The sequence below is a fragment of the Candoia aspera genome, chromosome 6 (genome assembly GCF_035149785.1).
Source record: "Candoia aspera isolate rCanAsp1 chromosome 6, rCanAsp1.hap2, whole genome shotgun sequence".
NCBI classification, from domain to species: domain Eukaryota; kingdom Metazoa; phylum Chordata; class Lepidosauria; order Squamata; family Boidae; genus Candoia; species Candoia aspera.
The window spans coordinates 32,231,224-32,258,422 of NC_086158.1; the positions used below are offsets into that span (position 1 = coordinate 32,231,224).

At 39.5% G+C, this 27,199-nt stretch overlaps 1 protein-coding gene across 2 annotated transcripts; it reads left to right on the forward strand.

Moving 5' to 3' along the window:
* The first annotated feature begins 6,493 nt into the window (after positions 1 to 6,493).
* On the forward strand, positions 6,494 to 17,323 carry FAM124B (family with sequence similarity 124 member B). 2 transcript variants are annotated; one of them, XM_063306687.1, is made up of 3 exons: positions 6,494 to 6,671; positions 13,818 to 14,560; positions 15,814 to 17,323. In XM_063306687.1, exons 1-3 carry the CDS (start codon positions 6,590 to 6,592, stop codon positions 16,480 to 16,482), a joined length of 1,494 nt encoding a protein of 497 aa, XP_063162757.1. In that variant the 5' UTR covers positions 6,494 to 6,589; the 3' UTR covers positions 16,483 to 17,323. The 2 variants fall into 2 exon arrangements, with proteins under 2 accessions (XP_063162757.1, XP_063162758.1); XM_063306688.1 differs by lacking the exon at positions 6,494 to 6,671 and adding an exon at positions 12,501 to 12,657.
* The last annotated feature ends 9,876 nt before the right edge of the window (positions 17,324 to 27,199 follow it).

The following is a 27,199-nucleotide window of genomic DNA, read 5'->3' on the forward strand; positions in this document are numbered from 1 at the left end:
TCGCTCAGCCTTCCTTATGGTCCAGCTCTCGCAGCCATATGTTACTACAGGGAACACCATTGCTTTAACTATGCGGACCTTTGTTGTCAGTGTGATGTCTCTGCTCTTCACTATTTAATTGAGATTTGTCATTGCTCTTCTCCCAAGGATTAAGCGTCTTCTGATTTCCTGGCTGCAGTCAGTGTCTGCAGTAAACTTCGCACCTAGAAATACAAACTCTTTCACTGCCTCTACGTTTTCTCCCTCTATTTGCCAGTTATCAATCAAGCTGGTTGCCATAATCTTGGTTTTTTTGAGGTTTAGCTGCAAGCCAGCTTTTGCACTTTCTTCTTTCACCTTCATCATAAGGCTCCTCAGTTCCTCTTCACTTTCAGCCATCAAAGTGGTATCATCTGCATATCTGAGATTGTTAATGTTTCTTCCAGCAATTTTAACTCCAGCCTTGGATTCCTCAAGCACAGCACGTCGCATGATGTGTTCTGCATACAAGTTGAATAGGTAGGGTGAGAGTATACAGCCCTGCCGTACTCCTTTCCCAATCTTAAACCAGTCCATTGTTCCATGGTCTGTTCTTACTGTTGCTACTTGGTCGTTATACAGATTCTTCAGGAGGCATACAAGATGACTTGGTATCCCCATACCACTAAGAACTTGCCACAATTTGTTATGGTCCACACAGCCAAAGGCTTTAGAATAGTCAATAAAACAGAAATAGATGTGTTTCTGAAACCCTGGCTTTTTCCATTATCCAGCGGATATTGGCAATTTGGTCCCTAGTTCCTCTGCCTTTTCTAAACCCAGCTTGTAGATCTGGCAATTCTCACTCCATGAATTGCTGAAGTCTACCTTGCAGGATCTTGAGCATTACCTTACTGGCATGTGAAATGAGTGCCACTGTTTGATAGTTTGAACATTCTTTAGTGTTTCCCTTGTTTGGTATGGGGTATAAGTTGATTTTTTCCAATCTGATGGCCATTCTTGTGTTTTCCAAATTTGCTGGCATATAGCATGCATTACCTTGGCAGCATCATCTCACAAGATCTTGAACAATTCAGCTGGGATACCATCATCTCCTGCTGCCTTGTTATTAGCAATGCTTCTTAAGGCCCATTCAACCTCACTCTTCAGGATGTCTGACTCTAGCTCACTGACCACACCGTCAAAGCTATCCCCGATATTGTTATCCTTCCTATACAGGTCTTCCATATATTCTTGCCACCTTTTCTTGATCTCTTCTTCTTCTGTTAGGTCCTTGCCATCTTTGTTTTTGATCATACCCATTTTCGCCTGGAATTTACCTCCAATGTTTCTAATTTTCTGGAAGAGGTCTCTTGTCCTTCCTATTCTATTGTCTTCTTCCACTTCCGCGCATTGCTTGTTTAAAAATAATTCCTTATCTCTTCTGGCTAGCCTCTGGAATTTTGCATTTAATTGGGCATATCTCCCCCTATCACTGTTGCCTTTTGCTTTCCTTCTTTCTTGGACTACTTCTAGTGTCTCAGCAGACAGCCATTTTGCCTTCTTGGTTTTCTCTTTCTTTGGGATGTATTTTGTTGCCGCCTCCTGAACAATGTTGCGAACTTCTGTCCAGAGTTCTTTCGGGACCCTATCTACTAAGTCCAGTCCCTTAAATCTATTCTTCACCTCCACTTCATATTCCTTAGGAATATTAGTGAGCTCATATCTAGTTGATCTGTGGGTCTTCCGTAATCTCTTTAGTCTGATCCTAATTGTGCAATAAGAAGTTCGTGATCAGAACTACAGTCAGCTCCGGGTCTTGTTTTTACCGACTGTATAGATGTCCGCCACCTTTGGCTGCAAAGGATGTAGTCAATCTCATTCGGTGTTGTCCATCTGGTGAAGTCCATGTATAAAGCCGTCTCTTAGGTTGTTGGAAGAGAGTGTTTGTTATGCAGAGTGAGTTGTCTTGGCAAAATTCTATCAGCCTATGCCCTGCTTCGTTTTCTTCTCCCAGGCCATGCTTACCTGTAATTCCAGGTGTCATTTGACTGCCCACCTTAGCATTCCAGTCTCCTGTGATGAAAATAACATCTCTTTTAGGCGTGTGGTCCAGTAGGTGCTGCAGATCCTCATAGAACCGCTCTACTTCAGCTTCTTCAGTATTTGTGGTTGGGGTGTCTATTTGGATCACTGTGATGTTAGATGGCTTGCCCTGAATTCGAATTGAGATCATTCTATTGTTTTTTGGATTGTATCCAAGCACTGCTTTAGCCACTTTACTATTAATTATGAAGGCTACTCCATTTCTTCTGTGGTCCTCTTGTCCACAGTAGTAGATCTGGTGGTCATTTGATGTGAAGTGGCCCATTCCAGTCCATTTCAGTTCACTGACGCCCAAAATGTCTATCTTTAATCTTGACATCTCACCAATAACCACATCCAATTTGCCCTGGTTCATAGATCTGACATTCCAGGTTCCAATGGTGTGTTGATCCTTAGAACATCGGATTCGCTGTTCACCACCAGCACCATTGGCCGCTAGCCGTCCTTCCGGGTTTGAGCTAGCTGCGTCATCACATATGGGGCTAGTTGAACTCATCCTCCGTTCCTCCCCAGTAGCATTTTGACCATCTTCCGACCTGGGAGTCTCATCTTCCAATGGTATACCTGGAGAGTAAATATATTAATTTTTTACAGCTGAAAGTAAAATATTTTTCCATCAAGCAAGTCTATTTTCATGGAAGACAGGAAAACAGCTTGTGGAACAGATCAAATTGCTTCCAATACTTCCTTTTTTGACTTAACTTTATTTTTAATATTGTTTTGAAAAGTACTTACCACATAATTATGAATGTGAGAAACCAACTATTCTTTGAGAAATAATTATATAATTCATGTACTGCTTGTTAATAGACAACTAACTGAAAACCCTTGCCCTGGATCTATAGTAGACATGGTACTTTGTGAAAATGAAGGCTTCCTTCCATTAATTAAGGGAATCTGCATTGACTCCAGAAGAAAACTGAAGTGGAGGGTTTTATTACTTCTGATTTACATCTTCCAATGCCACATATACATGTCATATTCTAGGGGTCCCTAATTTTAGGGAATAGTTCTGGGGAAGAATGGATCAACCAGAACAACAAAATTGGACTTTGAAGAAGCAGGATAGGAAGAGCATTGTCGCTTTTGAACTTTGATGTTGGAGAAGACTCCTGAGAATACCATGGGCAGCTAAGAAAACAAACAAATGGATCATCAAACAAATCAACCCAGAGTTCTCACTCGAGGCACAAATGACGAGGCTCAAATTATCCTACTTTGGACACATTATGCGAAGACCTAGTTCTCTGGGGAAGGCTCTAATGCTAGCAAAGGTGGAAAGAGAAGAGGGTGACCAGCAGCAAGGTGGATGGACTTAGTTACAGTGGCAATGAGCACACCATTGGAAGACCTGAAAGACCAGGTTAGGGACAGATCATCATAGAGGACAACCATCCATCCATCCATCCATCCAGGAGTCAACAACAACCTGACGGCATGTATTCAGGAGGACAAATTGGCAAAAATGTGCTCTCTCGCAACTTCCTCTAATATTTTATCCATAAAATCAAGGAGATCCATTCATGAAAAGCCAAAGTATGTGCAAATCGTTTTTAGTCAATAGCACTGTAAAAAGAGTGAGTCAGTATAAAAAGTCTGTTCTACCTCAGTGCTTCTCAACCAATAGTACGTATACCACTGTTAGTTTGCAGAAGTAATCTAGGTGGAATGTGATTCCTCCTGAAGATCTTAGAAGAGGGCAAAGCAGTCAAATTTAGGATGTTTTGAGAGTAAAGAAACTGAGTGTCTGAGTACTGAATTTTCTGTAGTCCAGGACTAGAGTAATCTTGGAAAGTTTTGGATTCAGGAGGCAAAATAAAACATTTTAAAAGACTTGGTTCTTGTTGTGTTTGTGTTTGTGTGTGTGTGTGTGAGAGAGAGAGAGAGAGAGATTATTTGCGTTTAAAGGAAAATTGCTCCCACAGTGGCAAAGAGTGGTTCAGTTCTAACTAGCTTTCATTTTAAGCTATAATCATAAAATCAACGTATTATTGCATTGTTTATATTCTTTAAACTGACTATAACTGTTAATAGAAATAATCTGAGAATATGTATGTATTCTCAGAAAAGGTTTATTGTTGTTTTATTTTTGTTTTGTTTATACTGGTTGAATGCAGATTCACAGTCTGGTGTAATTTAGGATATGAAAGAATGAAAACCACTATTTTAGCTAACCCAACATCCTATCTCTTACAACACCACAGAAAACCACAGCTAGCTAACCAAATTTTAGCCTAGCATGTTATATGAACCCAGCCAGTTTGATTAAGTTATGGATGACTTGTATGCAGAAAAGTGGGGTACTTCTGTAAACCTCATTATTTAATCATAAGTAAGCATATGATGTGAATGTAGCCAGGGCCAGATAAATGATTCCAGAAATTCTAGAAACAAGGTACAAGGCTGTTACTTCTCAGATGTATCTTTGTATACCATCTAAAACCTCAGAGATTTTAGGAGGCTTTGGCCCTTGAATTTCCACATAATCCAACATTATTATAAAGTTGAATCATATTATATGAAATGTGATACTGTCATTTTAGTACTATGAATTGTCATGGGCCTATGGGATGGAAGAAAAAAAAATATCCCACAGTTCTGCACCTGATGGTAACTCCATCCCCCAAATGCTAAACTTGGCCATTTAAACAAATCACGAAGTCATTTGCTTATACAGTTTATGCTACATACTGCTCAGTATGAGATAATATATAATTTTGCATGTATTCAGCAATTTGTCACGCATGTTATTGCTTTTTTTTAAGTGCCTGCACTTTGCACATGAATATGAATGTTTTCTTAACTGTAGTTCAACATATTTTATTGCATTGCTGATGGTTATACCCTTTTTTATAACTTAATGTAAACTAAAACAAAAACTGAAAGTAGAAACATATGGTAGGTCTTATTACAAAACTGTTCTCTCTTTCGCTCTCTACTAAAACTGGCAAATTCTTTTTGGACAAGTTTACACATGCATGGTCATCACTCAGGGCTTTGATAATATCAGTCGGTTGCCATATCTGAAATACCTACTACTGACAAAAATTTTATAAAAACATATTTCAAACACATTGGTGGAAATGATGTATGGATGAGAAACGGTAAGTGAACAATCAAATGTGAGAAGGAAAGGCAAGAATTCTGCAGTATACAATAGATGACAATTACAATACAGCTCTTGCAAATGAGGAAGCTTAGTCGTAAAGTGGATTGTTCTATGGCACAGGGCATAATCTGAGGTCTTCAGATCATATACAGCCCCTGAAAGTCTTGGGTAGGGTGTGAGAGACCTCCCCAAGTATTAGACCTAAATGAAATGTGTTGGCTGATCCACCAACTGGACTACTTGCATCCCCCTCAAAAGCTAAATGCAGCCCTAGGCTTGGAAGGTTTAGACCAGGCCTGCACAACTTGTACAGGGGAAAGAGCCACGTTGATAAATTAAAAATCATTGTGAGCTCAAAGGAATCCCTGGTGCACCAATCAGCTGTTTGGTGGTTAGGGAAAGGGAAGCCTGGACACGGCAGCAGCAGCAGCAGTGAATTTATTAGCTTTTTAAAAAATGCTGGCAGGCAGCACAAGGCTGCTTGGGGGCCGCATGTCGTGCAGACGTGATCTAGACCCTGCTCAGAGGCAAACAGAAGACTGAAGCAGGGATTTCCATCTTCAGTTTTGCTATGGGATGCTATGCTATGCTACTCCCAGAGTCTCTGCCTCCTGCAGGAAGGCAGGTGAGGACAGGGCCAAAGGTGCTGCATTGTCAGAATCTTTCATCCTCAAGATTTCCTCCCGTGGCAGACTTGACTTTACTCACACCATCTTTACCTTTCATCTTCCTCCCAGGTTAATTACCTAGGGCCTTTTAGAGACTGCAGGTCTACAGAAATCATTTGTATTCAGGCATTTTACATTACCCTACAATGAGAGTCCACTGTTTTATAGAGTTCATATGCTTGTTCCGAGAACTTCACCTGGAGAGCTACAAATAAAACCGATTCTTTTTTCCAGTCCGCACCCTCTTTGATCTGAAAGCCAAGCCGAGGACAAAGGAAACAGAAAAGGCTGTTTATCAAAGTCTAATTTCAGCCCACTGCTTGGTACTGGATCACCAGAAGTGACTTCATAACACAGGATGACTCCGTTCCCACGTTGTGCTTCACCGCGGAATAAAACACAATCGGCTGGCTGCCTTCACCATGCTAACACCACCAGTTCCAACGGCCGGCTTCGCCGAACGGGCTAAAGCAACGCCAAGCCCCGAGCAACTGCCTTTCCCAACTTCACCTCAAGATGCCAAGGCCTGAACCTCTCCTGGCGCCTTCCGTGCCCAGCGCCCGTCCTCGCCTTTCCTCCCTCAGACGCTACCCGAGCAGCGGCCGCAGCAGCCCTCGAGGGAAAAAGCCTCGAGCGCGGACCACCCCTGCGTGACGCGCAAGAGAGGCGGGCCCGCAGAGCCGGGAGGGCACGCGAGGGCAGCTTCTCCCCTTACTTGTTGGCTGAGGCGTCGAGCGAGCCCTGAAAGATGCCCCGAGATGCTTTCTCCGGAGAGGCTGCCTGGAGTCAAGGGCCGGCTCTGCCAGGTGGGCGAGGCGCTGCTGGCGAAGGTAGGACACTGTTTGCGGGCGCGTCTGTTGTCTGGTAGCCTAGGCAGCGCTAGCAGCTCTGCTGTCTTCCTTTCTTTCTTTCTTTTGGTCTCCCCGTCGCCGTCCGGCACGTAACGCTGCCCTTCCTTTGCCGCAGGGCAGAGCCGGCGGGAGCGGGAGCGGGACCGAGGAGACGAGGTGTGTGCGAGAGGCATTAGCCTGGCAGCCGCGCAGTTTGGGGGCGCTTCCTTTGTCTCCCAAAGCTTGCCAGTCGTTTCCTTTCTGCTCCCCCGTCCCCCCAACAACATTCGGGAGCCTTTCAGGTGCGAAGCCCGATGCAAGTCGGCTTTCCTCTGACCTGCGGCCTTCCCGACGACTCGGACTACAAATCCCACAATTCCCGGTCAGCCGCACCCGACAGCTATGTTGGTTTGGTGTGATGGGAGTTGGAGTCCAACACTCTTGTAGAATATCAGGTTGAAGAAAAGTAATATAAACTAATTGATAAGTTTTAAATGAAGTTTGAAAGTAGTAAGGACAGTACTTTAAATTGCTGTGATCAGTCTTCAAAGCAATATTGCATGTCTAGATCAAAAGCTTGTCTAGTCCATCATCCTGTCCTGGAAAAACCATTTACTGTATATCTGTTTTCTTTTCATCAATTTATAAATGCTCCCTTTTTTCTCTTTTCCAGCTTATGGATGTGTGTTTGCTGGAGAGAAAACCAATCATGGCTTGCATTTGAGATAAAGTTGGCTTTCAGTAATAATTGATAATTTAGGGGCCATTCTACCCCTGACAACTCTGGGCAGCTTACAATTTTAAAAGGAATACAGAATGAGAAATATGTAAAGTTTATTGTAAGGAACCTATTGTAATTGCTAACTTCTTTGCTGAAAATAAACATGAAGGGGATACCATGTTTATGTTTATCTTATCTATTGCTAGTTGAGAAATGTCTTGCATTTATGTTTGGTTTGGTTTGTTTCCGTGTTCACAATTTATTGAGAACTGTTATGTAAATAGTTTTGAGCACCTGTGGAAATAAGGAAGGGGAGGAAGAGAGAATGAATTTGGAATGCAGTGCCATTCGCTTACACAAAAGTTCTCAAAAAATGTAAATCAATCTCTGCCACAAGTTAGAGAGCCGTAGACAAATGTATTATTTAATGTGGTTGTGTTCTTATAGTCACATTTAGCTGAAAGTAAGACTCATTAAACACAGTGGGCTTTCAGAATTGACATCTGTAAGATTGTGTTATTAAACTTTGTTTGAGTTTAGATAAAGGATTAAGGAATTACACCAAAAGTTTTGTGGAAGACATGCTTTGAGCCAGGGGAAAAAAGCAATAGAAGGTGGTAGCAATGTGGCTTATGACTACTTGGAAACAATTGATCCATCAAAAACTGGCGAGTATTCCACTATGAATGATAGTCCACCTTCTGCCTATCAAATGTCTCTGCAGCTACTCCCTCAAGAACACAGAAAAGGGAGTGGGGGAATCCCACTTTAAAGCAGTGCAGGGATCAGCATGGGTTTTTCAAGAATAGCTCTTGTCAGATTAATTTTATTTCACTTTCCGATCATGCAATATCCTTAGTAGGTTGTGGGACTTCTGTGGACCTAATATGCCTTGACTTGACCAAAACACTTGACAAAGAATCACATGCAATCTAGATAAGTATGGACTGGATGGCATGAGAATTACATAGATATATAGCTGGCTTGAAATCATATTTCATAGAGAGCCAGTTTGGTGTTGTGGTTAAGGTGCTGGCCTAGAAATCAGGAAACTGTGAATTCTGCGCCTCCCTTAAGCATGAAAGATGGCTGGGTGACTTTGAGTCAGTCACTCTCTCTCAGCCCAACTCACCTCACGGGGTTGTTGTTGTGCTGAAATAGGAGGCAGGAGCATTAAGTATGTTCACCACCTTGATTTGACCAAATATATATATTAAAAAAGGTAGGATAAAAATATAATAATAATAATAATAATAATAATAATGAGTATCAATAGCTCCTCATCAAATTGTTATTTCCACAATTTGTATCCTTGCCACAAATGTAACTCCTGAGTCCTTTACTCCTGAATATTTTTATTAATGACTTGGATGAGTGAATGCTTATCAAATCTGCAGATGATGCAAAATTGAGTGGGAAAATAGAAGTAATATTTTAAACAGGTTGGGAAGGGGCTGTCAAATTAATAATGCAATTTTACACTGCAGTAGTAATAGTTCCACTCTATTCTGCATTGGTCACACAAACCCCCATCTGGGTATCACATTTTAAGAAAAATTCTGAGAAAATAGAGCAAATGCAGAGAAGCACAGTGAGGATGATCTGGGGACTAGAAACTAAATCTTACATGGACAGATGGAGGTAACTGGGCATTTTTAACTTTGAGAAAAAATGGTATTTCAGTGAGAAGGCAGGGGCCAATTGAAAATTAGGAAAAACTTAGCAATATGGCAGTGGAGCAAGAGAAGTAATGAGCTTCTTCTCCAGTGGATGTGTTCAAATAGAACAAGGATTATGGGTCATCAGGTTGGTATCACCTCTTAGTAACCACAGAGATAGATTCTCTCCAGGATGAGCTTCCTCTACAACATTCATTGCTGTTATTACAGAGTCCATTCCCCTTGGTGCTGGTTATCCTTTTCTCTTTCCTTCAACTTTCCCCAGATTAGAGACTTCAAGTGTCTTCAAATAATGTATAAACATGTGATATTTTGAGTCCAGTCATTTGTGCCTCAGCTGAAAATTCTGCATTGTTTGTCCTGTGGTCTTATTTGATAGTTTTCCTGGCTACCTGTGGTATCCCTAAAAGTCTTCCACAATAGCAAAGTTCAAAGGTGTTGATACTTGTTCTGTCCTGCTTCTGTAAATCAAACTTTTGCATATACAGGTATTCCTTACTTAATGACTACAATTGGGACTGGAATTATGGTTGCTAAGTGAAGTGTTCATTAAGTGAATACGACCCAATTTTACGACCTTTTTTGCAGTGGCCATTAAGTGAATCACCATGGGTGTTAAGTGAACCACATGGTAGTTAAGTGAATCATGCAGTTCCCCATTGATTTTGCTTGCCAGAAACTGGTCGGGAAGATCAAAAATGGCAATCACGTGACCACAGGATGCTGCCAACATCATAAATGTGAACAGTTGCCAAGTGCCCAAATCATGATCATGTGACCACAGGGATGCTGTGATGGTTGTGTGAGGACTGGTCATAAATTGTTTTTTTCAGCACCGTTGTAAGTCCGAACCACCACTAAATGAATGGTTGTTAAGCAAGGACTACCTGTATAGAGTGTCACAAGAAAAACCATCATCTGAACAATTCTGATCTTTGTAAGTAGAGACAATTTTGGATTCTGAATATTTTTTTCCAAGGCCTTCATTGCTACCTTGCCAAGAACTAATCTGCTAGTACAGTAGTTCTTAACTGCTAGATCCTTTACTGTTAATGGTTAATCCTAAAAGATATCCACCACTTTAATGTCTTCATTATCAATTCTGAGGCTAGTTGTGGTACCTGTTATTATTTAATCTTTTCACTGTGCTCCTTGACTTTCATGACCAGAGATTGTAGAAAATTTGCATTTTTAGTTCTCAGCATAGTGTCATCAGCACAGCATAGATTATTGATATTTCTTCCTCTGAATTTGTATTTGTGCAGAGTTTGTGTTGAACTTAATGGCCTAAATGGCTTGGTTCTGTGGCATATAATTTTATGAAATAATGCTTTGAAAACAATACTATAGAGGTTAGGTACTTTTTTTAATCTTTGGGAAATCTAATCCTGACACTTTCACAGTTTCCTTGCTGACTTTGAAATACAAAAGTTGTATGTTGATACAGCTGTGATTTTTAACAGTTGCCTGACTACCAATCATATTTTGAGTTTTAGTGGAATTGGTACTGTGCACGTATCTTCCTAGACTGATGTTCTTATTGAATGCTGAGAATGTTGTAGGATTTGAACCAAGATGAATTTTAATGAAACACTTAATTCTACTTTCAAATGCAAGTTTTCAAAACATCCAATTAAACTATTTTGCATAAACTACTAGATTGCAGCAATGTGATTGTGTGATGAGTGAAAGAAAAAGGGAAGAAACTATTTCAGTTTCTGCACAAATAAGACCATGAATAAGACATAAAATATGAACACAAGATAAATCTATAAACTGAACTTAAATAGTACTGCTCAAAAGGTACTTCTTTTTAAAATATTTTAAAATCTGATTTAGTAGAAAAAATAAATGTATCTCTTTTGGTGTCTTCTTGCATCTCACTTCTTAAAGAGTGTTATCTGTTAGTATACCGCAGTACTTTAAGCAAGGTACTTTTCTAACCAACTAGCTGAGAAATCTGATGGCAAAGAGAACAAGTGTAAGTAATGTAAGAAATCAAAGTAATTTATACTCTTTTGTGTATATACCTTCCTCTTTATAGAATTGAATAGTGTGCCCAGTAAAAAACACACCAAGGATATTTTAACCTTTTAAGAGCACTCCGGCAATAGAAATGTGTGACAAGTGAAAAAAATGCACTTGACTGAAAGTCACAGCAGCCTCTCCTGCCCTGGGGGAATCCTTTTTCAAAAACAAACAAACTAGACTACGATTTTCATCATTCCCAGCCAAAAGTTTCATGTGGGTCTATGGAGCATGAACACATTGGGAGAATAAACCTTTGACAAAACATTAATGAACCCACCTGATTAATTGCTAGGAAAATATAAAGCAACTGCATGCAATATACGTTCATGGGAAAATTAGAGTTTTCAGTTAAATAGGGCATTAGCATACACCCACATGAGAAAGTTGCTCAGGAAAACAGAAAGGAGGTGATAATTAAGGGTAATAGAATAATTGTCATATAGCATGATCTTTCTCAGCCTACTTCTTTCTCCCTTTCAAAGCTCTCCAGACTGGAAAATACTGTACATGGTAAAATATGTTATCAAAGCAGAATTATGAGGAAAACAATCCTTTGTATGTTCTTTGCAATTTAGAAAGGGGATTTGCTAATACCCACTTTAGCTGCTTCTAAGAAACTCCAAAGATTGAATCTATGCCATCTATGGTTCTTGAGTGGTAGTAAAACAAAATACAATATATAAAATTACATTTCTAATTTTGAGAAAAGGGGTGTTGAAGTACATCTCCATTGCTTTATCTAATTTACGAGTAGGGAATATAATCTTTTGAGAGAATAGCCACTGTGAAATCACTGCAGGCGTCCAGATTTTCTGATAGATCCCAACCTTCTTAGCCATTATTATTATTGTTAATTCATTCATTTAACACAGAGAGTGTTAAATGGCTGTGTGTTGCCCTCAGCTTAATTTCTGAAGCCCTCTACAAGGAAACAGTTTCCATCTCTGACAAGAGCAACTTGTTTACCTTGCAGCATAGAGGAGAAGAGATGGAGAAAGACAGAGACAGAACTTGTCCACTGTTTGCTTAAGCTCCAACCATGTTAACATAGGACCCTTCAGATTACTCAGAAAGTTTGCCCATTGTTAATTTAACAGATACTTAAGCCACCTTTAGTTATTTATGTGCCACTGAGATCTCCTGGCGACTGTAAAAACCTATTGGTCATATGGCTCTAGAATTGGGTGGTGTCATGGAAAGGTCCTTTGGGACTATTGTGATAAACCTTCTGCTCTATCCCATCTTGGGTAAGGACCAACTGTAGATTATGTAGCTGAATACTGCCCTGGATCATATGCCTATGTTATTTGCTTTAAATCTTCATTCAGACTGGCTGTAATATCCAGAAAATTTTCATTTTAAAAGGAAGATCTGGCCAGTTACAGTGCTGCTGGATTTTCTGTCCATGTTTCATGTTTATTTTTTTTCCCAGGTGATTCTAAGAATACAATGCAAGGCAAGCATTTGATCACTTAAGAATAATAAGAACTGCAAATGACTTTGTGATATCAGTAATGAAACTATGGTTTAGCAGGACAAGAACAGGGGAGAAATTGTGAGTGAGAGAAGACTGTTATGAGATAAACAGCTCTAAAACAGTGTCAAGGTTATGGATCCCAGTTTTAATGATAACATGTTGAACTCTTATTTGAACTTTACTGTGGACAAGCTATTTTTTCTATGAGTGTGTTCATGTTCTAAGGAATCCTTTAAACTGACCCTTGCTCATATGGCTGATGACCATTCCCATGAATTGGAACCCCCAAGTACCTATTCTGTTGTCAGGTTTTGCTTCAGCTGTTGAGAAGCAGCTTTCATGTGTCTTTATGTTCTGAAAGATCATATCAGAGTGTTTGGCATTTTCAATCCATGAACTGGTAACTAGGACTCAAACATCTTTAGGAGGCACATATGTTCAACTCCTTAGCATGAGGAAATGAGGCCTCTGGAATAACTGGAACAGAGCCAAATGACATTGTAAGGAGCAGCAGTTAGTCAAACTGGCATGTAGAATCTGTTTCCTTCAAGTCTTTTCTTTCCTGACATACTTTCTGTTATCTTTGGTATTCACTTTGACTCTCTGCAATTGTCCAATTTCCTTTCTTCTTTTAAAACAATGGTTTATCAGCACAGCCCAGGAAGGGAGTTGTCACAGGAAGATTGCTGGCTTTGTAAAGTGGGCAGGCACACACAGATAGGAAAAAATCTGAGCCTTTAAAATGCAAACATCACCTTGTATTTACATGAGGCAATGGCAGGACCCAGGCAAGTTGATTACTTCAAGATTTCAGTTGATCGTTGTTTATATGATATGGACAAAGATCTCTTTTTATCTTCCCTAAAATTCTTTGATAGTTTATCCCAACTTTTTGCCATATGTAAATATATAGCCCAGAAAGTATTTGAAGAAGGATGCAAGGCATTTGAAAACATGAAATGGTACAGTAAATTGAGCTCTTGCTTGATTTAGGAGATAGGAGACCTTATATCCTTTCTTTCCACTATTTGCAATTTAGATCTAATGTGTAGATCATAAAATCAAGATAAAACTGTGGGTCTGCATTGTACAGACATTTGTAAAGCTTACAGAAATGCTTCAGTGAGAATTAGCTGGGAAGAGCAAGTTTTAATCTTTTTAATGTGGCTATTGTGCAAGTGTGATCCCATAATCAATAGACACTAAAGCACTAATTATGTTACTACTTGTATTTCAAGGTCACTGTGCAATGGATGTGAGGGGAGATTCCATGAGGATGACTGTGCACCTGCTTGCCAACACTGGACATGCATTACACTTGCAACAAGCTCTTGATCAGCTTCAAGAATGGATCTGCCTGGACATTCGCCTCTTCCTTGTCTCAGAATGCCCTTCTCCAATTAAGTATTATGAGACATACCGCCAAAAGAGCTCCAGGTTTCCTAGTACATCTGTTCTCCTTTTTTTGCATGAGGACTTCGGAGAAGAGCGGTTTTTCCAGGTCCATGACTTCTTCCAACATCCACCTTGGCAGCCTTTCCATTTTGAGTGTCCCAGCAGGAAGCTATCTCCCCATGTCCTTGATCATCAGGACTTTTATGGACTGGATGAGCATATGCCAGTATGGGGCCTGAGGCAAGTTCACTATGGCATGGAAATCCTGCGTGTCACTCTTTATTGTAGCTTTGATAATTATGAGGATGCAGTAAGGCTTTATGAGACAATCCTGCAGAAAGAAGCATCTGTCCAGAAAAGCAGCTTCTGTACCTTTCTACTGTACACAACACAGAGCCTTGTGGTTCAGCTCTGCTTGAAGCAGCTGCCTTTGGGGATGAATGTTGACCTGAAGCAATCTTCAGTGTTACAGTTCAAAGTGTATGAAATTGGAGAGCTGGTCCCACTTTTGCCCAATCCCTGTGTCCCAATAAGCAATACTAGGTGGCAAACTGAAGACTATGAAGGAAATAAGATCCTGCTGCAGGTACTTCTTGTCACTGCAATAGATACTGAAAGACAATATGGTAGAACTTTTGTATTGTCCTTAGCATGGATACTAAGCAATAGGTGATGCTGCTGTTTTCACAGATAATTTTGTTTTTCAGATATATATTTAATTGATATTTAATATGGCAAGTGCAAAGTGATTATAGAGGCATTTTGCTCATTGGCATAAGAAAACACCTCTCCTGATTGATTGATTGATTATTGATTGATTAAGCATATTTGAAGCATCAAGGCAAAAATGTCCTCCAAAAAACCTGGTGTGACTTCTCTGTAAACTTTCAGAGGTACAGACAGTACTTTCATTTAAATTGCAAGTGGTTATGAGTTTGGAAAGCCTTCAAAGCCAAACCTTCTGGGGGATGCAGCTGATTTGCAATGATAAAATATTAATGTTCTTTGCAATTAAATATGAACTAAACTTTTTTTTAATTCTCCCTTAGTTTGCAGTTATTAAAAGACAAACAAAATCCTTCAGAAAACACCTGGACTTCAACAGGCTTGTGGCTAGCCACTGATCCAGTAACATGTAAAATGCCTGTGCCTGGAATTATAGGCCTTTTCAAAGTTATCATCAGCATGTGTGAATAGGTAGACTAATAAAAAATAGGCTTGTTCAATAAAACATTTTAGAGTACTAGTCAATCCTTTGATTTGGTGCAAGGGATGATATATCTTTTCAGTGTTCGTTTGCTTAATTATTCCCACTGCTGTTGTTCTTCCTCTCCTCCCACCCCCATTGCTATTTCTTGCTATTTGTCACAAAAAAGGCAGTATCTTCTACTGTTCTTCCTTCAGACCTCACTACAGTCTGTTCCAAGCAGGTTGCAGGGGAGGAAAAGGAGCAGCAGATTCAAAGGACCTTTTAGTCTCCTGCTGGGCTTGGGCTCTCAGCAGCTGCCTATTTGTGCCCTTCATGCCATCTCATCTTAAATCTAAAAGAAATGAAATATTCCTTAGTTTTTATTGAAGAGTACTCAGGTATTTTGAGCAGTTGGCAAAGCATATTTGAAGGATGTATGGGCAGAATATGCACTAAAATGTGAGGATTGTGTTGACAGATTCAAATAAGTTTAATAATGAAACTCAGAGTAAGGTGTGTTTTTTCCTTACCTGTGTCCTTAGCAGAACTCTCTAATTACTGATTTGCTGTTGATACTTTTACAGGATCAGGTGTAGCTTTGACTTTATTACTGTTGTCAAGATGCAGTTAATTTATTTTCTCATCCACAGGTTCAGAGGATAGGCTCAAAGCACAATGGGAATAAGTCTCTACCTCCTAATTGGTGCAACAGCACTGATGAAAAAGGGCCTCCCCATTACCACTGTGATCTATGCTCCAGTGTACCTTCAATGGCTCCCAGGAGAACTGATGTTCAGCAGAAAAACCGGACGCTCAGAGCCATGAAGAATAAAAACAAATCCACAAGGAGGATGGTGCAAATTCCAGCAAGTCTTTTCAGCTCTTCACAAAACAGCATTAGTTCTTCCTCCAATTTGTATAATCTAGCACATTCTTCTTTGCAAGATCTAGGCCCTTGCCCAATGAACCTGGGCACTAAATTGAGGCATTCCAGTCACGAGCTCTGGCTATGCCAGAACAAAGCAGAGGAGGAGGAGGAGGAGGAGACTAATGTTGACACAGGCAAGAGAGTAGTACCTTTTAAATGTGCTAACTCTCCCCTAAATAGATTTTCAAAGGACTTACAAAAAGGACTTCTTCAATCCCAGGCACCGAACAATTCATTCATGGAAGCAGGTTTGGGTTCCGAGGCCAGGAACTCTCTCTTGTCATTGCATATTGCTGAAATTAATAAAACATCAGGACTAAGTCATTTTCAGGTGGGGAAATCAGGAGCAAGTCATAGGAATGAGAAGGATGAGGAAGAGTTCTTTATATGATGTGAAACTTCCATATGGACTTTTAGTGCCTTATTTTTTGGAATATCAGAAAGAACAATTATATGCTATGTTTTTGTGTAAATAATCCGACAGTCTATACTACCTTTTAATATTAGTGCTACAAAGAGAGGTTTGTAAAAGTAGTTGTCAAGAGAGAAAAATATTTATGCATTAAAGTTAGAACTTGGAGAAAAGAAGAGGAAGAAGTCCGCAGTAGAAATTTCATGTACTGGAGGATATTGTGCAATAGATTGGAAGAAGCCATTTATTTCAATGCACCATGAACTTACTATAATTCACTAGAAAATCTAGGAAAAAAACCCAAATCTAGAAAAATCTAGGAGAAATCTGGAGGGCACCAGGTTGGGATGATGAAAATAGTGCTTTGGTTAATCTTGACTCAGCTGAGAAGCTAATTAGAATCTGACCTGATTAGTTCTTGGGTAGGACCTCCAGGAAATATCCCAAAAGAAGGCAGTGGCAAAACATTTCCATACTGCCACCAAGAAAACACTTGGACATGTTCACAAAATCACCAAGGCTCAAGCTTAACTTTTACCATACCATAGAACTGAGTTTAAAAGTATTGAAAACAATATAGCTATTTTCATTTTGCCATCATTGCTATGCTAAACCTCTCTTCATTTTCCCCATGCTTCCTTTGCTATATCTTGATGTCAGAAGTATGAAAATGCAACTGCAAGTCTTTGGAAGGTATATCTTCTGATGTCTTTCCACTACTAAATGCTAAAAATGCAATTTATAAAGCAGAGGGATACTCATAAATCTGGTCTCTGAATAGCAGGCCAAAAGCTATGCTTCTTAGAATGGGCAGGGTTAAGACAATATGTCTGAGGCCAGGATAAAAGCTACGTTTCTTTAAATGTAAATCAATTTATTTAAGATAAACTGATTATTCCACTGCCCATCTATTTTCTTTACATTCATATTAAAACTTGGTAGCAAGTTTTGCACACTGCTCTGCAGAATGTATCAAAGCTCATTTAGTCCAGGAGCTCAGCTTATACACCTTGATAGAAAATGTAGTGCTACTGTTCTGACTACCATATTAATGCTACCTGAGCTATGGAGTTATTTCTGTCTAGCTGATGATTCTCGATAATGAGTCCTAGAGAATGGCAAATGTGCACTGGGCTTCTTGTTAAGTAACATGCCATATCCCTTTCTCATCATATGTCCCAGAGGACTTAGACAGATATATAATCAGAAGGCTGAGCTATGTTCAGGATAATTTGTAAGTGTATTTATATGAACAATAGCATATATGGGTGTGACTCTATTCACTTGCTTGAACAGATAAGTTAAGCTTGGCAATAAAGAATTGCCATCTATATTAGTAAAGTAAGATAGTGCTATCAATATATTGACCATCATTAGAAACAATTTTTCCCACTGCTTAAAGCAGAGGTGGACAGTCTAAGACCCCCAGATCACATGTGACACCCAAAAGCCTTGGGTGCCCTCCAGAGATCTCTGAAGATATTACCAAATTTAAAATGTTAATGTGACAAAACGCAATTGATTAATTATATGCCATCAAGTCACTGTGAACTCTTAGCAGCCACACAGATAGATTTTCTCCATGATGATCTGTCCCCTAACCTGGTCTTTCAGGTCTTCCAACAGTACACACATCACCACTATAACTAAGCCCATCCTCCTTGCTACTGGTTGTCCTCGTCTTCTCTTTCCTTCCACCTTTCCCAGCATTAGAGCCTTTTCCAGAGAGCTGGGTCTTTGCATAATATGTCCGAAGTAGGATAATTTGAACCTGGTCATCTGTGCCTCGAGTGAGAACCCTGGGTTGATTTGTTCAATGATCCATTGGCTTGTTTTCTTAGCTGTCCATGGTGTTCCCAGGAGTCTTCTCCAACACCACATTTCAAAAGCATCAATATTCTTCCTATCCTGCTTCTTCAAAGTCCAACATTTGCTTCGATAGAGTGTCACAGGGAATACCATGACTTGCACAATTCTGATCTTTGTAACTATAGACCAGGCCTGCACAACATACTGCCCGCAGGATACATGCAGCCCTCCAAGCAGCCTTGTGCGGCCTGCCAGCATTTTAAAAGAGCAATAAATGCACTGTCACTGTCAAACGCCTCCAAGCCTCACCACCGCCAGCTCCAGCACTGCCGCTGCTCTCTAGCTACCAAACATCTAATTGGAATGCCAGGTATTGCTTTGCAGCCCACAATGATTTTTAATTTATCAATGTGGCCCTTCCCCCTCTACACATTGTGCAGGCCTGGTCTAAACACATCACAGCATCTGAATACGTTTTCCACAGCCTTTGTGGCTACTCTACCAAGTGCTAGTCTGTGCCATATTTCTTGATTGCTTGTTCCTTTATTGTTGAAGGTTGATCCTATAAAAGGCAGAAGCTATCCACCACTTCGAAATCTTCACTGTCAATTCCAAGGCTGGTTGTTATACCTATTGTGTGACAGAAGGTAAATAAATATGTCACTAGAGACTAAGCATGATAAGTATTTTAATTAAATTTAGAGCATAAAGGAAATGAAATCAATATTGTTTTAGGTCTGGGCCTTACACACTGGTTGCACACAAAGTGTTTTGGTGACAGTTGTACTTTCTTAGCAAACTCTGAGTAGTAGGACCAGAGAAAGTACCTTACTGAGGGCTATAAGAGCTGCAACCAGTCAGAGAAGGCAGCGTTGAGCTATATGGAACAATATCTTGGAGCAGATCCAAGGGAATGTATAGTCATCTGTCCAATTACACAAATAATTCCTAAAAAATATTTTCCTGGCCTTCCTTTCTCAGATCAAACAATTGCTCAATATATAGTGTTTCACCAATGACAGCTATACTTCCAAATAATGTGAACAAAACACATAACTTCTTTTGTTTCAAACCTGGGACAAATCATCATGTTACAGAAGTTCTGCCAAGCCCTTTTGGATTAGCCATGGACTGGGTTCAGGGATTTGGACAAAACAGGGATCCCAGAGTGATTTTGTAGGGTAAGTAGGGCAAAGCTAGTATGTGTTGCCCCCCCCCCTTCTGAAGTTCCCAATTCAGCATAGCCCATTGCTCATAATCCTTGCAGGTTCTTCCTCCCCCCACCCCGCTTCCCTTCAGCTATTGCTGATATTCCAGCATGGCATATCCCAGTGGACCTCCTTATTCCCAGTCTTCCATTCCCTCCCCTCAGTCACTGCCACCAGATTGGCTTATGCACCTGTCTCTTATTGCAGTGGTCTCCCAACAAGGCATTTCTGGCCAACCTGCTCTTCCCTCCCTCCTCTCAGACATCACTACAGATTTTCTTCACTATTTCTTCTTGATACACAAACACCCTGCTAACCACTTCTGCTTGTAGAAGAACTATATTTCAGGTCACACCTGGAATAATACAATCCCAATTTGTTCCAGATATGAACCAAAACACTGCTGTTTTGGTTGGGGCATGGATCATCTGAAACTAGCTATACTGGAACCAGCAACACCACCCTATTCCATGTGGTGGAAGGAATCCCAGGCACTATCCCAGAAAGGAAATGTGAAGGGATATCCCTGAGCCTCAGGTTGTCTGCTTAAACTCTAATAAGTAGTTGGCTTGGATGCTTGAAGGAGTGCATTAATATTAACATGTCTCTTTCTTCACTTTTCCACATCTTAAATTTCTCATTCCTATAAAAAGAGCTGACCTGTTTGGCCTTCTAACATGCAATCATCCTATTGGCTCATAGCCATCCTTTCTCAAAGTCAAACTGATGTCATAAATTGAAGCCAGTGTAATGTTTAAGATGCTGAACTGGGCCTGGAAAGATCCAGGTTCAAATTTCCACTTTGTCATGAAACTCACTGGCTTTGGCCATTCATTCTCTCTCAGTACAAGCTACCTAACGAAGTTGTCACCATGAAATGAGCACACAAACCTCATCAATGTGAGGGAGGGAGGCCTTCACCAAGGAAGACATCTTAAACAGCAACCCAATCATTTCTGCAGGTTGCATAAGAAGTAGGTTCTTAACTGTTCTCACAAGCTGATTTTTTATTTTTATTTTAGCTGAACAAAACTAATAATGCGGCTTAGTTGCTTTTTAAAATTGTGCTGCTTTGAAAAGTATCCAGGGCTGAACCAGGAGTGAAAGGTATCTGCCTAAACTTTACTTTGGTACAGGTTCAAAAGCGAAGGCGTCCAAATATAATGGAGGTCAGCTAAGTTAGCACTGGCCATAATTAAGAGCTTCCTAATTGTGGGTGAGGAAGAAATGGCATCACAGATAATACCAAAAAAAAAAAAAGCTCCTAATAAGCCAGTGGCACCTGCATCACTACTCTGAAGCAGTTCAAAAAATATTTTAAAAACCAAAAATATCAGAGACGGTTAGTGAATATTCAACCAGCATTCATATTTTAAAGCTGAACCACCTTATATGGAATTATTAGAATTTTCATTGCATTCATTATTTTTGAACCCAGTCTATGCTGAAGTGTCTCCATACATATAGATAGTAGGAATTCCATAGAGAAATCAATCACTGTTTTGATTGTGTGAATTTGTCCTGAGCACTAAAGTGACTTCCCCGAAATATTGCCAACTAAATCTGCTTTCCAGAAAATCTAGTCCATCTCAGTTCTTCCAGAGTGGTGTTGTATTTGCTTTAATTACAGGTAAACCTGCACAGATAATTTCTTATTCCCCAGACTTGGCAATAACCAGATAAAAGAGAAAGATGTATAGGTTTGTGATGGCCTGCATAGATGAAAAATTCATCCTAGCCAAATCATGGAAACATATTTTGTGTCATCACTTATTATATAAATTCCTACTAGTTTCAAAATTCTGATGTTCAGCTACGAGTCACCAACAGATGAGATATTAGACTAGAGAAAGGGAGACATATGTTAGGATAGGCAACCCTGTGCCCTCTCTATGTTTTGGACTTCCACTCTTGTCTTCAGTAAGTCTTACTATGTGTCATACTCCCAGATTTGGTCTACGTGTCATAGTCCTACTCACATTGCTCTTAGTATGAACTGTGACCTATAAATAATGAAGTGTTTATTACCTCAATCAATTCATACTGCCCCCAAATAGAAGCACCATGCTTGCCTGTTTAAATATGAAGAAGGAGCATGGAAAGCCATCTTATACCAACTGCCATTTTGTACCAACTCAGGCCTAGGTTTACCAATCTATTGTCTATACGAGATATACTAATACACTCCTGATGAGTGGGGTCTATAGTTCTGAAGGATCCTAGCTTTCTGAGTATCAGCCTTAAGCATCTCTAGCAGTTTAGCAAAATATTGACAGATTGTTAAATAGCTGTGTTAATAATACATTTGTCACCAAAAAATCATTCTAAGCCAACAGCATATCTACAGATGGAATGACCTGGTTTTGTATGAATTTTTGCACAGAAGTTGTGCTGATGAGATTTCAGTTTGCCTATCCCAGAGGAAATAACAAGATAGAAAGGAAAATGCTTAGAGTAATTTTAGAAATTAATCTAAGTGAACTGTGTTTTTTTCCTCCATTGTAGCCAATTAGTATGCAGTGTGCCTCCCACTTTCCTGCTACCAATAAGAAGATAATTTAAGGAATGTCTCAAAAGTGCTGTTCTCATTTTTATTTGCAATTGTAATTTTCAGTACTCAGTCTTCATTTCTGAACCATGCTGGGTCTAGCTCCAAAGACTCTATGAAAGAGGAGTAATAAAAAAATATTTACCAGCATCAATGCAAAATGCTGCAGCAATTTAAATGAGCTCACAATTGTACTGCACTTTAACAGCATGGGTGCCATTTAGTCGGTTCACAAGGACGGGGAGGCAAAAGGGACATTTGGAGATGATGTAAGAAAAGATGCTCCAGAGTTACAGGCTCAGCTGCCTCAGGGTACAATGACATCTTTTGTCTTGCTTGAAACTAGCAGCACAATTTCCTAAAAAAAAAAAGAAAGAAAGAAAAAAGAAAAAACCAACCTTCAATCAGTTTGTTGCCAAGAAACTGAAACAGTGTCCCATAGCATCTTGGAGGCAAAGCAGAAGTCTTTTGGACTTTTGCCTAGTATGCCCTGATCTGAGTGTAAGATTTTGGACTAAGTGAATATATGATGCTTAATGTGGAAAGAGCAATTAATTACAACCTGTCTTCAAAATACATATTTATTATGCACTGTAAGCTGCCTGAGGCTATATGTGCCATATATAAAATGACAAGTTGCTTATAAATGACTTAAATTAAACATACATAAAATAACAATCAGCCAGAGATAGGAACTAAAACTGCAACACTATGTGGAAAGAGGTGGAAGATTGCTGCTGGCCAAGACAAGAAGTGAGGGCAGATTTTTCTTCTTCCCTCCCATTGCCAACTATGGGAGGAAATTATGCCAACCTAGTGTTTGTTGGTTTCTACGTGCATCCCAAGGGAATGAGAGGATTTGGAAACTGGTAGGTCCACACTTCCTTCAACATCTTTCTTCAACAGGATGCCTGGCTTTCCCTTAGATGACTGATAGTAGGGATAGTGTGGGTACAGTTTTCAGAGTTTCTGCTGGTGGAATGGACATCCAAATATTATTTTGCCCTAGTGGCCGATTTTCCTCTATGCCAACTGGGTGCTTCAACTCTTTGTAACAAGGCCTTGCATTTGATCATCTAATATGTTTAAAATAGCATCCTTAACTGACACTGTTCAATGATTTAAAATTAATTGAACAGCAGACCACTAAAAAAATTATATTTAAAATTATAAGCAATAAACTCCAAATTTTAAAAAAAAAAATCTTGTTCACTGTCAGGGATGTACCTGCTGAAATAAAACACTATCCCTGAACCAAGGAAATGTTTTTCTTCAGGGAACTTGTTTCACTTACAAGTGAATTTGTTTCACTTATAAGGTACTCTTAAGTAATGGCTTTATATTTATGCCATGAGAAACCAGAATTTAGAGTACTAAGATTGAATCAGAAGGAATCCCAGATTGGCGTGCCTTCCTCCCCCACCTTCCATAAATAAACCTAAGACTACAGCTTTCTTAAAATGCTAATTCAAACTGGGTAGAGTTTGCATGTTGAAATAAAGTAATGTTAACATAAATCTCCACTTAAGACTTGAACATGAAAAAGGAACATTTGGAACTTGTAGCTGCATTTGGGATGCAATGTGCAGACTCAGTTCATGATAAATTGTGGTTTAGCATCTTATCTCAATATGGCATTGAGTCATATTGAGTTAGGCATTTAGTCCTGATATGAGTGTTTTGGGTTAAATTCAGATCTTTCATATGAATGTAAAGTTCTAGTATTCCAGAGTCTTTACCAACTGCAGTGGTTCAGTCATGCAATATAGAGCTTGAAATATGCTGGGAAAGGGTCAGCCAGAATAATCAATCCCTAGAGCAGAAAAAAATAGAAGTAATTTATTTGATGTTTTGATGCCTGCTATCTCCTAAGAAGCTTATTGCTTGATAAGCAATTTATACTTCATGAGGTTTTGTGGAACTTGAGAAATCCAGATAAAGAAAAGTGACAGCTGCTACTTTGTTAGAACATCAAGAAATATTACAGCTTACAAAATGTTTGAAAAGGGAGTTTCAAAAATACATTGGCATGAATGAAGTAGCCTCAGCTTTTCCAGTCCAACTGTCTCTCCATTCATGGGCAGGTACAGCCTCTTAACTTCCCTGCATCCCAGAAGAAGTGTTCTGTGTGCTTCAGATGAATCTGCAGCAAATGGGGAGAACATTCAGAACAGCTGCAGGAACCTTTGAAAAGCCAGTGCTACTTTGGCAGTTTGAAGAACGGTGTTTCTTTCATGCTAATGCATTCTTTAAAAGTGCTTCATTTAAATACTTTACACAATCCTAAAAAGTATATTGGTATTGGCTACTAATCCACTGGAATTCCACCAGTTTCATTGGTTCCTTCCTAAACTTATCTCTGACATTTTAATACAGATTTTAATACAGAAACTTGAGAAAGTATTAACAGGATATTTTAAATATCAATACATATCATGAAATTATTCACATTGGGTTATTACTTTTCTAAAACAAAGATAATTATTTTAATTGCTTATGAATAGTGCAAATAGGAAAATCTGATTACAAAATTGTTGATATGTTCATATAGGAGAAAAGATAATGCATAAATATTTAGCCAAATTTCCCAGAAGTATTTGTGGCCTGTGTGTCTCCAAAGTGCAAATTCTAGAATTGGTATTCTTTCCATGATTATTCTAACAGCAAAATTGAAATGTTGGAATCACTACTGTTTTAACATCTATTACACGAGCAGTAAAATAAACCAAACATGAGATCAGATTAACAAACGAAAACATGAGTAATTTTTCATGAAAAATATATACAGTTGTATTAGCAGAGTGTGGTGGGAAAGAATGCTTGATAATATAGGTAGAACCTTACAGGAGATAGAAACGTTTTAAAGAAATAAACAATAATCAGCTCATGAAATGGAATTATGTGAGAAAGGTGAATCAAGTTGTAAGAGTATACAGTATCTATGCGCATAAAATGCCATGATGAGAAGGTTGTTTATTAAATTTATCTGGAAAGAAGAGAAGGTGCAGTCTGTTTATAATTGAAGTTAAATGTTTTCTTTTTCCAGTGAGGTTATTCATATTTACTGGAATATACTGCATCTCCATCTTGTGGCCAAAAATGGCAAGTTTTCTTGAAGATGTTTGTTAATTTATAAAGAATATCTTATAATATTCCTATGATTATTTCACATACCTGTTATTTGGAACAGTTGCTCAAAATTTATCTAGCACTTTCTACGTCCCGAAGTACAAAAGTATCTCTTCTCAAAATATTTTGCATATAGAGTAACATCTGCGGAGTTTTGGGCCTGTGTTTCTGTAGATCTCTGATGTGACCTGCTGCTGCTTATGAGTGGGTAACTAGGCTGGGTGGCTTCCTCTGAGCAAAGACAGGTCAACCCCTCGAATACTGAGTCAGACCAGATGCCAACTCTGCCCCCACTGGCAATATTATTGCAACATGAAACAACATCTTTTGTAATACCAGCAGTTCATGTGTAGTAAATGCTTGGATTAATATAAGGAAGGGCTATCTGTTAAAGTGGAATGTGTGTTAAATGCAAATGGAATTTTACATGTGTGTAAAATGGTTAATGGGTATTTTATGCATGTGCAAAGCGTAGAGTGAACAAACAGATTTGGAATGTTAAATCTGAAATCCTCTAAACCAAGGTCCATTAAATCAAGGGTTTATTCTATTTGGATGATCTTTGGTCATAATAAATTCAAACTGAACATTTTACTTTACTATTGCTGTCTAGTAGGGATAAACAAGCCATCTCAATCAAAAGCCTAGATGGAAACAAATATGTGATAAGAAGATTAATCTCCTCACCTTAAACAAATCGCACACTTGTAAATCAAGACACCCTTCAGCAGTGACTCGGAACAGAGGCAATAGACCCAGTATAGGAATTGACAATGGAGATGGCAGATTTTATGTCAGCACTGTATTGTATTGGGTCAAAGGCAATGGAAAGCGCTTTAACTCAATAGAAAAGAAAGGCCTTAGAAAGACAGGTCTGTTCTTTTTTATGTTACAGGCATTCCTGAACCGTTCACCTCCCACCAGCTCTTAGCCCCAGAATTAAAAACTGCTTGAAATCTTTACTTTTCTGCTTTCTGCCTTTCCTTATAAAAATAATAACTATAATTCATTCATCATCATATCCTGTCTGCTTCTTTCACTACCAACCAAATAAGCCTGTTAGTTTCTGTCTTGGCTAAAGAGCTAAGAAACATACAACATACAACTGGTGCTGGATTTTTATGTACTGTAAAAATTCTAATGTCAAGCATAAAATTCACCAAAATTCAATATCCAGCTGAGATTATTTCAATTTATAACAATCTCCTATATAATCTAACCTACCAATTATACTAGGGGTTAGCAACACAGTGACCATGGTCACCAGGTTATCCATAGATCCCCAGTTTTATATAAATTCCCTTCTCACCCCTATGGGTGGTATGTGTCTTCCTCAACCTCGGGCCCTATAACAGAGGCCTGGGAGTTTGAGGGTTCTGCGCAGTATCTTAGCTGTTCCTAGCACTGCACTGCACTCTTCTGGACAGAGAGCTCTGATGTTGTTCCTGGGATCTGTTGAAGCCTCTCTCACAGCTTGGGAGTCACAGCCCCAAGTGCCCCTACCACCACTGGGACCACTTTGGCCTTCACTTTCCAGATCCTCTCTAATTCCTCCTTCAGGCCCTGGTACTTCTCCAGCTTCTCTTACTCCTTCTTCCTGATGTTGCTGTCACTTGGCAATGCTACATCTATCACCACCGCTGTCTTCTGGTCCTTGTCTACTACCATGATGTCCAGTTGATTGGCCAGTACCTGCCTGTGTGGATCCGGAAGTCCCACAGGATCTTAGCCCTGTCATTCTCCTCAACCTTCTGTGGAATCTCCCATCTGGACTTGGAAGGGTCTAGCCCATACACTGTGCAGATGTTCCTGTACACAATGTCAGCTACTTGGTTGTGCCGTTCAGTGTATGCTGTTCCTGCATGCATCTTACACCCTGCCACTATGTGTTGGACTGTCTCTGAGGCCTCTCTGCACAGTCTGCACCTTGGGTCCTGCCTAGTGTGGTAGACACCTGCTTCTGTGGGTCTGGTGCTTAGTGCATGTTCTTGTGGTGCTATGA

Excerpts from the sequence above, each read along its gene's own strand:
- FAM124B (XM_063306687.1), top strand. The coding sequence starts at position 6,590 with ATGCCCCGAGATGCTTTCTCCGGAGAGGCTGCCTGGAGTCAAGGGCCG. Across the intron at positions 6,672-13,817 it reads GCGAGGCGCTGCTGGCGAAG|GTCACTGTGCAATGGATGTG; the intron begins GTAGGACACTGT and ends TTGTATTTCAAG. Across the intron at positions 14,561-15,813 it reads GAAATAAGATCCTGCTGCAG|GTTCAGAGGATAGGCTCAAA; the intron begins GTACTTCTTGTC and ends TCTCATCCACAG.